Source organism: Ursus americanus, chromosome 33 (genome assembly GCF_024610735.1).
Source record: "Ursus americanus isolate L20-20 chromosome 33, mUrsAme1.1.p, whole genome shotgun sequence".
Lineage (NCBI taxonomy): Eukaryota > Metazoa > Chordata > Mammalia > Carnivora > Ursidae > Ursus > Ursus americanus.
Window position 1 is genome coordinate 9,346,777 of NC_142159.1, and position 12,448 is coordinate 9,359,224.

The 12,448-nt window shown below is 37.3% G+C and overlaps 1 protein-coding gene across 11 annotated transcripts in view; it reads right to left on the reverse strand.

Moving 5' to 3' along the window:
* Positions 1-12,448, reverse strand: part of EPB41 (erythrocyte membrane protein band 4.1) — a 189,843-nt gene that overhangs the window by 39,674 nt on the left and 137,721 nt on the right. For 6 of the 11 annotated variants that reach the window (XM_045782662.2, XM_045782668.2, XM_045782673.2 and 3 more), the window contains exons 12-16: positions 9,898-10,067; positions 6,361-6,417; positions 6,147-6,188; positions 5,106-5,168; positions 88-264 (exon numbers count right to left, since the gene is read on the reverse strand). In XM_045782662.2, coding sequence (XP_045638618.1) covers positions 88-264; positions 5,106-5,168; positions 6,147-6,188; positions 6,361-6,417; positions 9,898-10,067 — 509 coding nt within the window. The remainder of the gene's footprint in view (positions 1-87; positions 265-5,105; positions 5,169-6,146; positions 6,189-6,360; positions 6,418-9,897; positions 10,068-12,448) is intronic. The other 5 variants (XM_045782676.2, XM_045782678.2, XM_045782675.2 and 2 more) reach the window with 4 other exon arrangements.

A 12,448-nucleotide genomic window follows, 5' to 3' on the forward strand; every position in this document is an offset into this window, starting at 1 on the left:
CTCATTTTACTTATATACATAACATTAATATACAGTAACACTTATTTCATTCATTCTCACAAGTGGTCACATGGACAAAGTACTCACTCCTTCTCCTGTGGGAAGCTGCCCATTGATGTTAAGTGTTCGGAATGGGGAGTGAGTGGATAAGCGTTTATCCCATTCACTAGGCCGTGGTTCTGGTACAGACTCCATGAAGTTCTTTTTCAGCTCACTGATGCTGGCATGATGTTTTTTAATCTCTTCTTGACTTTTGTCTAAATCCTATAGTTGAAAGGACAAAGATGCAAAATAATGAATACTCAGAGGAAAAAAACACATCAAGGGAAGCCCACCAGACTATGGGCAGTGGTAGAAAACACACCACATCCAGGGCAGATGCTACGAATCTATAAACTGCATTCAAATTTTAAATATATGGCATGGTATATTCGCTTGCTTTTTTTTTTTTTTTAAATGAGGTGCTTTTCTTGGAAGCAGTGCAGCACCATAACCCCACAGCTCTTAGCAGTTATGTAACCCATAGACCGCACTCCTTAATTTTGCAACTTTTCTTCCCATTATGACACAGCGCTAGATCTCCAGCTCCTCATCCCAAGAGGGTAATCTCACAGCTCAATTAGCCTCGGCTTGATATGAACTGATTGAGGCTCAGCTCAGGCAGGATGGAGACAGCAATAGATAAGGAGCAACTATTAAGCAAAGGACGTGATAAAAGATGCAACTGCCACCACTGGCTGCTTGGCTTTGGTGAGTTGCAATCATACAGCATCCCTCTATTTCTACCTGGAGATAAGTTTTGCTTCCTTATTACCAGGCGGATATTACTGGTTTTGATAAACAGGAATAGCCCTTTCTTGTTATAAGAATTTATTACTAGAATTCCTGTCTCAAGCCTTGAGAGCAAATTGTTACTACCTAGGAAAAATCACTCAGGTATGTAATATAATGGCTGTTTTTTCTTTACCAATATTATTCATGCAAACTAAAAGCCTTGTGCCTTCCAGGGCGCCTGGGAGGCTCAGTCGGTTAAGCGTCTGCCTTTGGCTCAGGTCATGATCCCAGGCTCCTGGGACTGAGCTCTGGATCCGGCAACCTGATCAGTGGGGGTCTTCTTCTCTCTCTCCCTTTGTGCTCTCTCTCTCTCTCGAGTAAATAAATAAAATACTAAAAAAAAAAAAAAAAAAGCCTTATGCCTTCCAGCTTCTGACAGCTTTACTTCATCCCTTAGTAGAATTCAAAATAGGGACCTTCTTCCAGTAACTTTCAATGGATTGGAAGTAATTTAACAAGAATTCATCAAATACCTTATATTTCTCCTTGACAATTTAAAGTATCCCAACTGTTCCAGCAGATCTGGATACTGGACAACTAGGTTTAATATTCACTTCAGGGAGAAAGGATCAAAGCTAAGGTTAATAAAGCTAAAAATAGCATTCAGCTTTATGTAACAGGAGGCATATAAAACTTTCAAAAGGTAGACCTGGCCAGAAATAAAATGGGAAATACAACTTAAAGACAAAAACTGAAATGTTCTTTGTCTAACACACTTCTCCAAAAAAGCTCAGAAGATCTATGCTTGAAATCAAGATGTGTGGGAGCCTGTCACTTGATGAATGCTAAAAATTCTGTGTTTATTATATATCACGGCAGCTCTGTATCCAAGAAAAGCATAATATTAAATATATCTTTTAATATGCTATGTAAATTTTGAGATTAGCCTGTCTTTCTTTCTTTGTGGAAATGCACCACATTTGGGGGGAAAAAATTAGAACTCATTTAAATAAAAAATTGCTTGAAAAATCTTTTCAGGAGCAATGTATGCTTTAAATAAAAATTTTTCAAAAGCAATGTCAAAGGGAAAATAGCATAGGAAAAAGAACTTTTGAGGCACACCACATAATTTTGATTCTGGAGATATTCATTCAGAAAACTCACTTACTAGTCCATTCTTTTTATTTTTGCAAGACTAAACCATGTATATTTGCTCTGAGATCAAAGAGAAAACTAACCCAAAAAGGGCAATCCTGTAGCTTCCCCCGTAAAATTACCTCTTGCTTGTTGGGATACAATGTGAGTATAGCCCATGAATATGGGCTTCACCATGGGGAAACAACAGTGTGCACTTTTATTCTAGCTGAAAGCAAGAAAAGCATGTTTACTAGCTAAAGAAAAGCATGAACAAGCTTGGTCAAAGACTCAGTAGTAGGATGAGCAACCGAGACCCACAAGGCATGTAAGGCCCTGTGACCCAGCTCCTAACTGGAAGTTAAATCTGCTTGGTCCGAGAACAACTTAACCCAATTGGGAGAATTACAAGTATGAATGGAGCAAAACAAAAATGGGCAAGAGATGCTACGGTAAAACCATAACTCTCTGGGATAGCCTCTTAATATGAGAGTGGTGATTTGTTACTCTTCTGCCTAGCTTTTGATTGGCTTGGAACCTGAGAAAATACATGTTTCAATAAAACAGTAGCTTCTGAAGGAGCTTTCTCCATCCTTCTTAGCTGGCTCTGTTAGAAACCTGTGGGGGCACAGAGTAAAATTAAGATCTCAAAGGGACCTGTTCCAAATAGAATTTGTCATAGACACTTGCTACAGGTTCTCTCTGGGAGATGGAGGAGGCGGCGGTAGATCTAAAAATGAACTCGACCTTATTTGGCCAGAACAAAGCATTAGTGGGGGTGGGGTAGGAGAGATGCTTTAAAAAAAAAAAAAACTGCTAGAGTGACAGATAACGAGAGAACATCCTTATGGGGTGGGGGGGCAGGGAGGGAGACTTTTTTTTTTTTTTTTTTTTTTTTTTTTTACCGTAACTAGAGAATGATGGTTAGCCAAATTACTTTGGCTGTTTTTAGGCTAGATACTTTTTGATGCTTATCATCTTATAATTTTAGCATCAGCCAAACCAAACCGTTAAATATAAAATACTCTCAAAAAGTAGTTAGTAGTTTTAATTTTCAAACACGCACTTATTTAGAAACCCCCTCTTGTGGCTATCAATGCAATGCTGGGGGAAAAAACACATCACACACAGGGACTCTGTGAGTCTCAGAAGCCATAACACACCTCGTTGAACACATGACAAATATATGATTGGTACTCCAGGTTCCAGTCAAAAGGAAGCACTAAAGATGGACTAGTGAAGAAAAGGGCATGTTTGGGATTGGGAGATGTTACATGGCCAAGTACAAGGACATCAACTGACTTAATCCTTCCTAATCCCAGAAGCAGAACCATTCACATCTAGTTTCAGTTATGAGCTCGAGCAGAGATCTAGTTGCCGAGTTTGAAATATCCTAGAGCCCAGCCTTAAAAAACCTCATGTTGGGGGGCACCTGGGTGGCACAGTCGTTAAGTGTCTGCCTTCGGCTCAGGGCGTGATCCCAGTGTTCTGGGATCGAGCCCCACATCAGGCTCCTCCACTGGGAACCTGCTTCTTCCTCTCCCACTCCCCCTGCTTGTGTTCCCTCTCTCGCTGGCTGTCTCTATCTCTTCAAATAAATAAAAATAAATAAAATAAAATCTTTAAAAAAAAATTAAAAACCTCATGTTGCAAGAGGTAAATGTACGTAAAGCATTTGGTACTGAGCCCATCGCACAGTACATGATTAATGAAGGCTGGCCATAATTTTTATCACTTCTATTAAAGTACCTTATACATCACAAGCACTCAAAATATATGTTTTGACAAAAAAATAAGACAAGGTTAAGGAAGGAGGAGGCCATTATATTAAACCAGCAATCCATCCAGAAAAGTTTCTCCAGATTTCCAGCTTAATAATATTTAGCACACTTCTTGTATGTTCATCTTTCAGGTCTCAGCTAATATGTTATCTCTCCAGAGACAACTTCCCTGTCCATCTTATTCAGAGTAGATCTTTCTTGGCACAGCATGCAGCTTATTTCCTTCATAGCTTCTATAATAACTTGAAATCATTTTATCGCTATTTTTTCACCTGTTTATTTATTGTCTTTCTCCTCCTTTCTTCTATACATTGTTAAGTTTCCTGAAGGCGAAAACAATGTTTATCATCTTCCTCTATATTTATATTTCCTTCAATTTTAAGTTAAATCCCCAGTATCAGAGTTCCATTCATTTCTTTTGGCTCTGTCTTGTGCAAAATCGTAAGATAATCTGATCAGCTTTTATATGAGTTTTGTGAGGTGTAAACTAACGTAGCCTCAGTGTTTTCCACATAGATAACTCCAGGTGCTTTATGTTTTCCTCACAGAGTTCCCCTACTCTTCTAATTAGTTTTATATTTCCCTATCCAATGTGAAGCCCCAAACTAGAGAAGTATATTAATATAAGTCTGGTAATAATCTCATCATTGTTGAATGTAATGAAAAAATGACCTTACAATTCCTATAGTAGACAGTATGTTGCTATTTCTGAATGGAAAAAGTAGAGTTTAATACAGATAGATAGAGAGACCCTAACTCAAATCCTAGCTTTACCAATTTACTGGCTTTGTGACCACAGGTAAATTAATTTCTCTAAGGCTCAATATTCTTATCTTTAATATAATAATCTTATGCCCATAGACCTGTTTTTGTAACTAGACTATCTTATATCATATTAACTACTGATTAAATACCAGGTCCCCTCTTTCCTTTTTTTTTTTTTTTAATTTTCCTGACCGTCCTGTCATTTTCTGGTATCCCCAATTTTTAAGTCCATTTTGAATTGTGATCATTTCTCCTACTTTTCCACACTCTCTCAGTTCAGAAGATGAAAAAAAAAATAGTACAAATTTGATGCCTGGGACACATAGGAGTTTACACTCTTGGAAAATTCAAGGAGTTTTTAACAGTGATGTAGAATTTTCTACAAGTGGGTAAAACCATGGAACCGCGAGAAGCAGAGGTAGTCCCAATCATATATTTTTTAGATAAGTATGACAGATGGAAACTAAAAAGAGTCAGAAGGAGAGATGGTTGCATATCTTCATGTTTACCAACATGCAAAAGCATTTTAAACCTAAAATTCTTTCATGCAATGGCATGCAAAACCAAACGCAGCATAAAGAAAGGGATGATTGCAAAGGATGCAGAAGGTTATAGGCAACCAACTGAAATAAGCTTCAAGTTCATACAAACCTCCAACATTAAATTGCTATGTCTGATATAAATGTTTTCACCATCTAGTCTCTCTCTCTTTTTCTGTGAAAATGAAAGAGGGAAAAACAGAAAAGCATAAAAAATTAAAATGTTGTTCTTGCGGGAAAAAACTGCAAATTGGCAAACCAAAAAAATTAAACGTCCACAGCGCAGCATATGCCAACATGAAATGGTCACAAAACTACAAGGACACACAGAGAACACATTACCACTAGAAAACGGATGACCCTATTCATGAACGATGGAAGAAAGTGATGACCTTACTTAAACAGACAGTGCTCCTGGCTTCATTGGCTTCTTACATAATAAGCTGTTTTACGCTCATTTTTGAAATTGAACTGTTTGAGGGTTATCTTAAAATACATGACTTTAAGAAGCTTTGAAATTCCATGTTCCATGGCACAGAGAAATGCTTTAAAACATTATTCACCTTTTTGAGACATACTTTATACTTAGTAATACCACAGTATGTGTATCTCTAATATCTTTCGTAAGAAAGATCGAAGGGCACTTTGTACATGATTCGTCAATATTCTCTTCAGTAAGAACTGATACATCCCACTCTATGGTTGGGAAGAACGGGCACAGAGCAGCAAAACACACAGTTACTAACCATACCAGGAGTTGCTGCTATGACGGTTTCCGTACTAAGTACGTATCAAATACTGTCCACGATTCCAAGAGTAGGTGCCACTGACATATTTCTCACAAAGTTTAATTACGAAGGATAGGTTTGGTCTTCACTAGTTATTTCATTGTGTTTGAAAGGATATTTTTGTCCTAGAAAGTTTTTTTTAATGAAAAATGTCAACACATAGTATAGGATTATAATTTCTTCGGTATACGTATGTATGTGAGGGTATGCAAATATATATATGCGCAGATATATATCTGCGATTTGAAAGTAATTTCTGATGAAGAGAAATCAATGAAAAGAATGGATCACTGTCTTTTTAATGCACTGCAGAAGTCAGCATGGGTGGCGGTAATGTAGTTTTGTGAAAGTGAAAAATGGCTGACCTTCCTCATTCTTATCAGATCTTCAGTTTTTTCTGCAAGCTTCTGTTTTGCCATTATTTAAAAAAAAAGAAAGAAAAGAAAAATGATAAAATATTGGCTCATTGAAGTTTGTTTGAACCTTTATTTTGTAATATTTTTTAAGGGAAGGGAGTTGGGGAGAAGAAAAATATTGAGGAGGGAGGAGAAGAGGAACAAGTGGCCGGTTGGCACAAACCTGAGTTTGGTCACCATTTGAGGTGGGTACTGTGACCTCGATGTGGGTTTTTTCCACCTACATTTAAAAAATAAAGTGGTAAGAAACATTTTAGGTTAGTAGGTTTCTACGAGTAGCATTATTTCCAAATAAGCCGCATCTTTAAGCTGGTTGCAAACTAAGCTGATCCGTAATCAACAGGGTGCAGTCTGATGGGGGTGTGACAGGAAAGGACATTACTCTCCACGGTCATCTGTTAGTTCACCATCATATGTTCGAGGCTGAAGAGGTAATATGGACAGCCGAATGATCACAAAAGAAAATTAAGATAATTATCGATGAAGAAAACATTTTTACACTCATTGACAAAAAAATACTTATACAAAAAATAATTTGGGCTTAAATAAGTCATGTGTTTTGGTTTTGGCTTTTTTTAATGATCTAAAAGTACTTTAACATTTAAAAACAAATTTACGAATGAAGATATCAAGGTAGGACATACATGACAAAAAAACAAAAAGAAAATCTTTACAGGCAAAGCACATATATAATAAACCACATATGACACAAGGCGGGTAAATACAAAAAAAAAATGGTTAGTTGATCAATATATTTAAGGAGGCAGTTTCACCCTTGAGTTTATTAGACAACAAAACATCAAAATAAACTCAATCCAAATTGTTACTGATGCATGCAATTACTTCCCAGGCCGATTTATGAATAAGCATACACAGGGCTCAGCGGCAACATTCAGCACTCTGTAATCTCCTCTCCAGGGAGCTGGAGCCCATGTGTTTGGTGGATGAACAAGATTCATCCTTAATAGTAGGAAGAGAATAACTAAGGCCTCCTACCTAGCTTTGAAATTCCTTTAGTAATAGTCATTTTATACACCCAAAATGGCATAAGTATAAATTTAAGAAACCCAGACAGACTATTAAGAGGAAGCATTCTAGAGTGAGCAATGCCTAAAGCTGTAGGTATTTCAAAATTATAAAACGTTTTATTAAGGATCAAATCAATCATTTTGTATCATTAACTTCTTTGTAGAGCCTCACCAATCTGTGGTTTTGACACATTCTTTTTAATCACACTTGGCAGCATTACCTTGGAGTACATGTCACTGTGCTATCTTCCCCAGGACAGAAGGTAGAGAACATAACACCAAACTTTGTGATACTGTCAAATCATAAGCACATCCAGCTACGGTACTTTTAACTACCAGGATAACTGACAATTTGGGTCATTTCTACTATGAATCCCATTGTATCTGCTGTGTGGTCATTAGCAAGTTATTTCACCTCTCTGAGTTTAAGTCTTTTATTGATAAAGTGGAGATAATATATCCACAGAGTTGTGAATGTTTAGCCAATGGTAGTTTTAAATTATTTTGTAAAGCTTAAATTACTTGTTTCAGTGAATAACGACCTTTTGCTTTTTTCTAACAGCAAGAAATTGAGAGCCTCTACTTCAGTCTAAGAGTGGAGGCCAAGTAGCAAAGGTAGTCAGTCATGCCCCTTCAGAGAATATTAAATGAGATAAAGGTGTACATAGGGGCAAGATACAATTCTACACCTGCAAAATCGGTCTTGTCAAATGACTCAAGATGCAAAAAGCTACCCTCTATCTGGCACCAAATTCGTGTTAGGTGATGAAATTTATATAGTGTTACAAGGTTATTTTGTTACTACTATTGCTTTATATAATAATTATGGCTTCAGGTAAATTCCACAATTATTTTCTATTGCCATAAATAAAATCAACTCAGAGTCACCCTTAATTCTGTCACTACTAGTACAGTAATAGAAGGTCATCAGAGGTGGTTTTCGGTCTGATCTCTACACAAGTATCTCAAAACATATACGTACACAGAATTAATCAGCAAGAAAACCACCTACTGGCACTTAAATGGGAAGCATATACCAGGAAGTGATCTCTCCCCTCTGTGAAGGTCCCAAGAGCAATGGGAACCTATTCTTGAAGATACCTGTGTCTGACTTATAGGCTAAAGAACAAGCATGGGGGCACCTGGGTGGCTCAGTCAGTTAAGCATCTGCCTTCGGCTCAGGTCATGATCCCATGATCCTGGGATCGAGCCCCGCGTTGGGCTCCCTGCTCAGTGAGGAGTCTGCTTCTCCCTCTGTCTGCCATTCCCCCTGCTTGTGCTCTCTCTCTCAAATAAATACATAAAATCTTAAAAAAAAAAAAAAAAAAAAGAACAAGTATGTTAGCAGGACACTAAAGGAATGTTAGCCTCTCAAAAAGATTCCTTTGCCAATTCCAGTAATCCAACACTTTCCGGTTAGTACAACAAATGGAGGAATAGTCAAAAGTGCCAGATGAGATATCCTAACATTAAAAACTGGGGTAGTCTAACCTTAAACAGGCACTGTTGATACTGAACATTATGGCCAATGTCATACACATCTGGCTAGGTAAAAAAAAAAAAAAAAAAAAAGGCAAATATCCACCATTTGCTCAATTTTTTTTTCCTCTTTGGACTCAAGATGGTCCCAAAGGACAGTAAAAACAGCATGTCGTGTTGAATAGTTTTGGGTTTTTTTTTTTAAATACAGTCAAAACAAAGCCAAATTGGCCACTGCTCTACAGATAAACTGGATACTGAACTGGGTCCAAAAGAACAGGATTAATCCATCTACCAAGATGAGAGCACTTACTAAGGTCTTACATGGCTTAAAAAATTTTTTTTGGTTTTAAATTTCTTAACAGACATATGTAATTTTTCTTTTAAAAACTGCCTCTATTAATTTCTGTTGCCAATAGTGATACTTGTATTTATGTCAGTAAATGTGAACATCTCAACCCCATCACTACTTAAATGTGTTTAAAAAGCTTATCAACACATAAAAGATCAGTCCAGCTACTGTTAGTCCTGGGAAATCTAATTGGTGATTTTTCGACAAGGCCAGTGGACTGTGGGTACAATCAACTCAGAACTAGAAGCAATTCAGTGGCATAATCGCTCCTACATAAGGATCTTCACCTTTTTGTAAACAATTTGAACAACCACATAGATGTGCTTTATGTAACACTAACCGGGATATTCTCTGGGTATGCTGCATGTTTACTCATCTTAGGAAATCAAATTGTATTTTAATTCTATTAGCAGAGCTTACTCTTAAAAAGGAATGTGGAGATTCCTTCTGGATGAGTAAAAATCATTTTCAAAAGCAGATGATCACAAGCAGATGATCACAGTGCTGATGTGCTTTACCGGCTCTTTTTTTTTTTTTTTTTTTTTAAAGATATAAGTTAGGTAACAGTGTAGGTAGGTCACCTGAAAACTTCTTGGATGGTTTAGTCTTCATGACATAATTCTATGAAAATATCTTTATAGGTTCACGGAGAATACTTTCTTTTAGAAAGAGTAAAGAAGAAATAATATTGTTAGAATTCGACAAGACTCAATGCTTTGAAAACCTTCCTGGCTAAGGAGTTAACACGTCTAAATCAGAAAGCGCTAATTGAATATAAATAAAAAATTAAAAAAAAAAAAAAAACAACCAGAAAGTGACCAGGCCAGATATTTGGACTTACCTTCCACGCTTCTGTGGGCTCTGGCTCAGATTGCTCAGGTGGCACTTCTTCCTTTTGCTCTTCAACCTTCACAGTTTCCTCCTGTGCTTTAGAAACCTCTGTGTCCTCACTCTGAGCAATGGCTGGTGCAGAGGTGGGCCGAGGACTTCGGTCTGCATCAACAGCCGCTGCTACATGAGAAAGGGAAAAAGAAAGAATAAGTGAAGGCCAGAGTCACTATACTACTTCAGAGTCACCAGGTAAACTAATTGTGAATCCAGGACACAGTGTCCAGAGGGCTATCCTACAGAAGGCAAAGAATAAATCATTAGTGCTCTGCCAGGAAACTAATGGCATTAAAAAAGCTAAAACAGAAAAGCTAAACTGTACTATCATGTTCCATAAGGGGGTGGAGGGGCTCAAAATAAGAAATTAAAAATCTTTTTATTAAAAAGTGAGCAAGACTGTTTAACCTTGTACTCTGTTAGTTTCAAGAACCTGCCATGTAGTCTGTGGAGAAAAAAAAGAGAGGTTAATTAAGTCTGACTTCTTTCATGAAGCCATACTGAAATACAGATCCATTTCTACATAGGTGGTTTTTAGGAACCTAAAAAAATATGTTCTGGGAAAAAAAGGATCAAGTCTGATTTCTTCTAGGAAGTCTGCTTGGAACAATTACAAAATAACTTGATAAGTTGATCTTCTAAGATATGTACACTTTTTGATGCTTAAGGGCAAATCTTTGAACCAGATACTTTCCCTTTTAATAAGTCATTTGATTAAAATAACATGAATTCAAAACCTTTGGCCTTTAGCCCTTAAAAAAAAAAAAAAAAAGAAAATCCTCTGGGTTCTGTCCTGCCCTCTCTCAGAATCTTATCCATTTGTATTACAGTCCCTCTTCTCTAATATATCTAGGGCAGTGGTTCTCAACCACGAGTCATTTTGTCCCTCAGAGAATATGGGAATGTCTGGAGACATTTTTGATTGCCGCAACTGGGGAGAGAAGTAGGAGAGGGTACTGGCCAAGGCTGCTGAGATTAAGAAACCTTGACTTAGGGAAAACGCTGTATATAGACTGTTTTAGGGACAATACGCAAAATAGACTTATGACAAAAGCTTGATCTTTTCAGAGTTAATAGTTGTTTTGGTTTGGACTGTTAGGCAGCTAAGTTTCAGATCGCTTACTTCAAAAACAACTACTCATATTCTTTTCATGATTTTTACCTTCACTCTTTCAGGAACTAAAAAATACCATATATATACTTTGTAGTAACCTCACTTACCTGGCAATGTCTAGGAATGCACTGTGTCTCCACATGATTTATTTATTTATTTTTTAAGTAGGCTCCACGCCCAGCATGTAGCCCAACTCGGGGCTTGAACTCACGACCCTGAGATCAAGACCTGAGATGAGATCTAGTTGGATGCTTACCCGACCGAACCACCCATGCGCCCCTCCATGTGATTTAATATTTCTGATAACAGATCAATCATTATCCTTTCCGTACTGAGATGTTTAAATTTTAATTATTTTGTATGGGAATCCCTACAACTTTTACTGCATGCTTTCCTGCCTTCTGAAACTGAATATACTGAATTTATCTTTTTAAAAAAGATTTTGGGGTGTTTTTTTTTTTTTGAGAGACAGAGAGATAATGTGCCCAAGTGGGGGAGGGGCAGAGGGAGAGGGAGAAAGAGAGAATTTTAAGAAGACTCTGCAGAGAATCTTAAGCAGTGCCAGCCCAGCCCAAAGCAAGGCTCCATCTCACAACCCTGAGATCATGACCTGAGCCGAAATCAAGAGTCTGACACGTAACTGAATGAGCCACCAACGCGTCCCCGAATTTATCTTGATAAATTTAGATTTATAAGTAGTAAATATTAGCTAAAACAAAGGAATTCCACGAATTAGAACACAAAAAATTGGAATTTACAACTACTTTGTACATACAAGTCCAAGAAAAAAATGCTTGTTACCCAGTAATGATCTCCAGTGAAAGAAATCATTCCTCAAAGGATACACAGGAAAAACAGGAGAAACACAGGAATCGTCTATCTTCCAATGAAAATTCTGTGGCCTTTTGCAAGTTCTTGCTACTCCTGGGTGCTCTAAGCTACTCAATGCAAGAATGGCAGATGGCAGACCAAATCTAACAACACAGGGGAATGTGACAAAATATTTTGCTCACAGTTGTGTTAAACTATCATTATACATGTGTATTCACACCTCCTCTCAAAGAATTAATTCAACTCTGCCTGGCATCATAGAAACATAGCCCATGCTTTCACCATGTGTTATTTTGCCACTTGCATTTGGTTTTAATCCAATACTAATACTGCAGAGCCAAATGATTTTTGTCTTCAGTATTCCTAGCCCTGGCAATCTGTACTGTCTGTGGAAAAGTAGGTATAAGTGTGGAAACTGGCAGTTAGAAACAGAGGCATAAAGTTTCACCATTTGTAAAATGTAGAAGATATTAACTCTATAGAACAGTTAGGAAGGCATACTCAATGGATATAGAAATACTTTCATAAACCGGAAATATTCATAACTTTTAATGTCAGACCT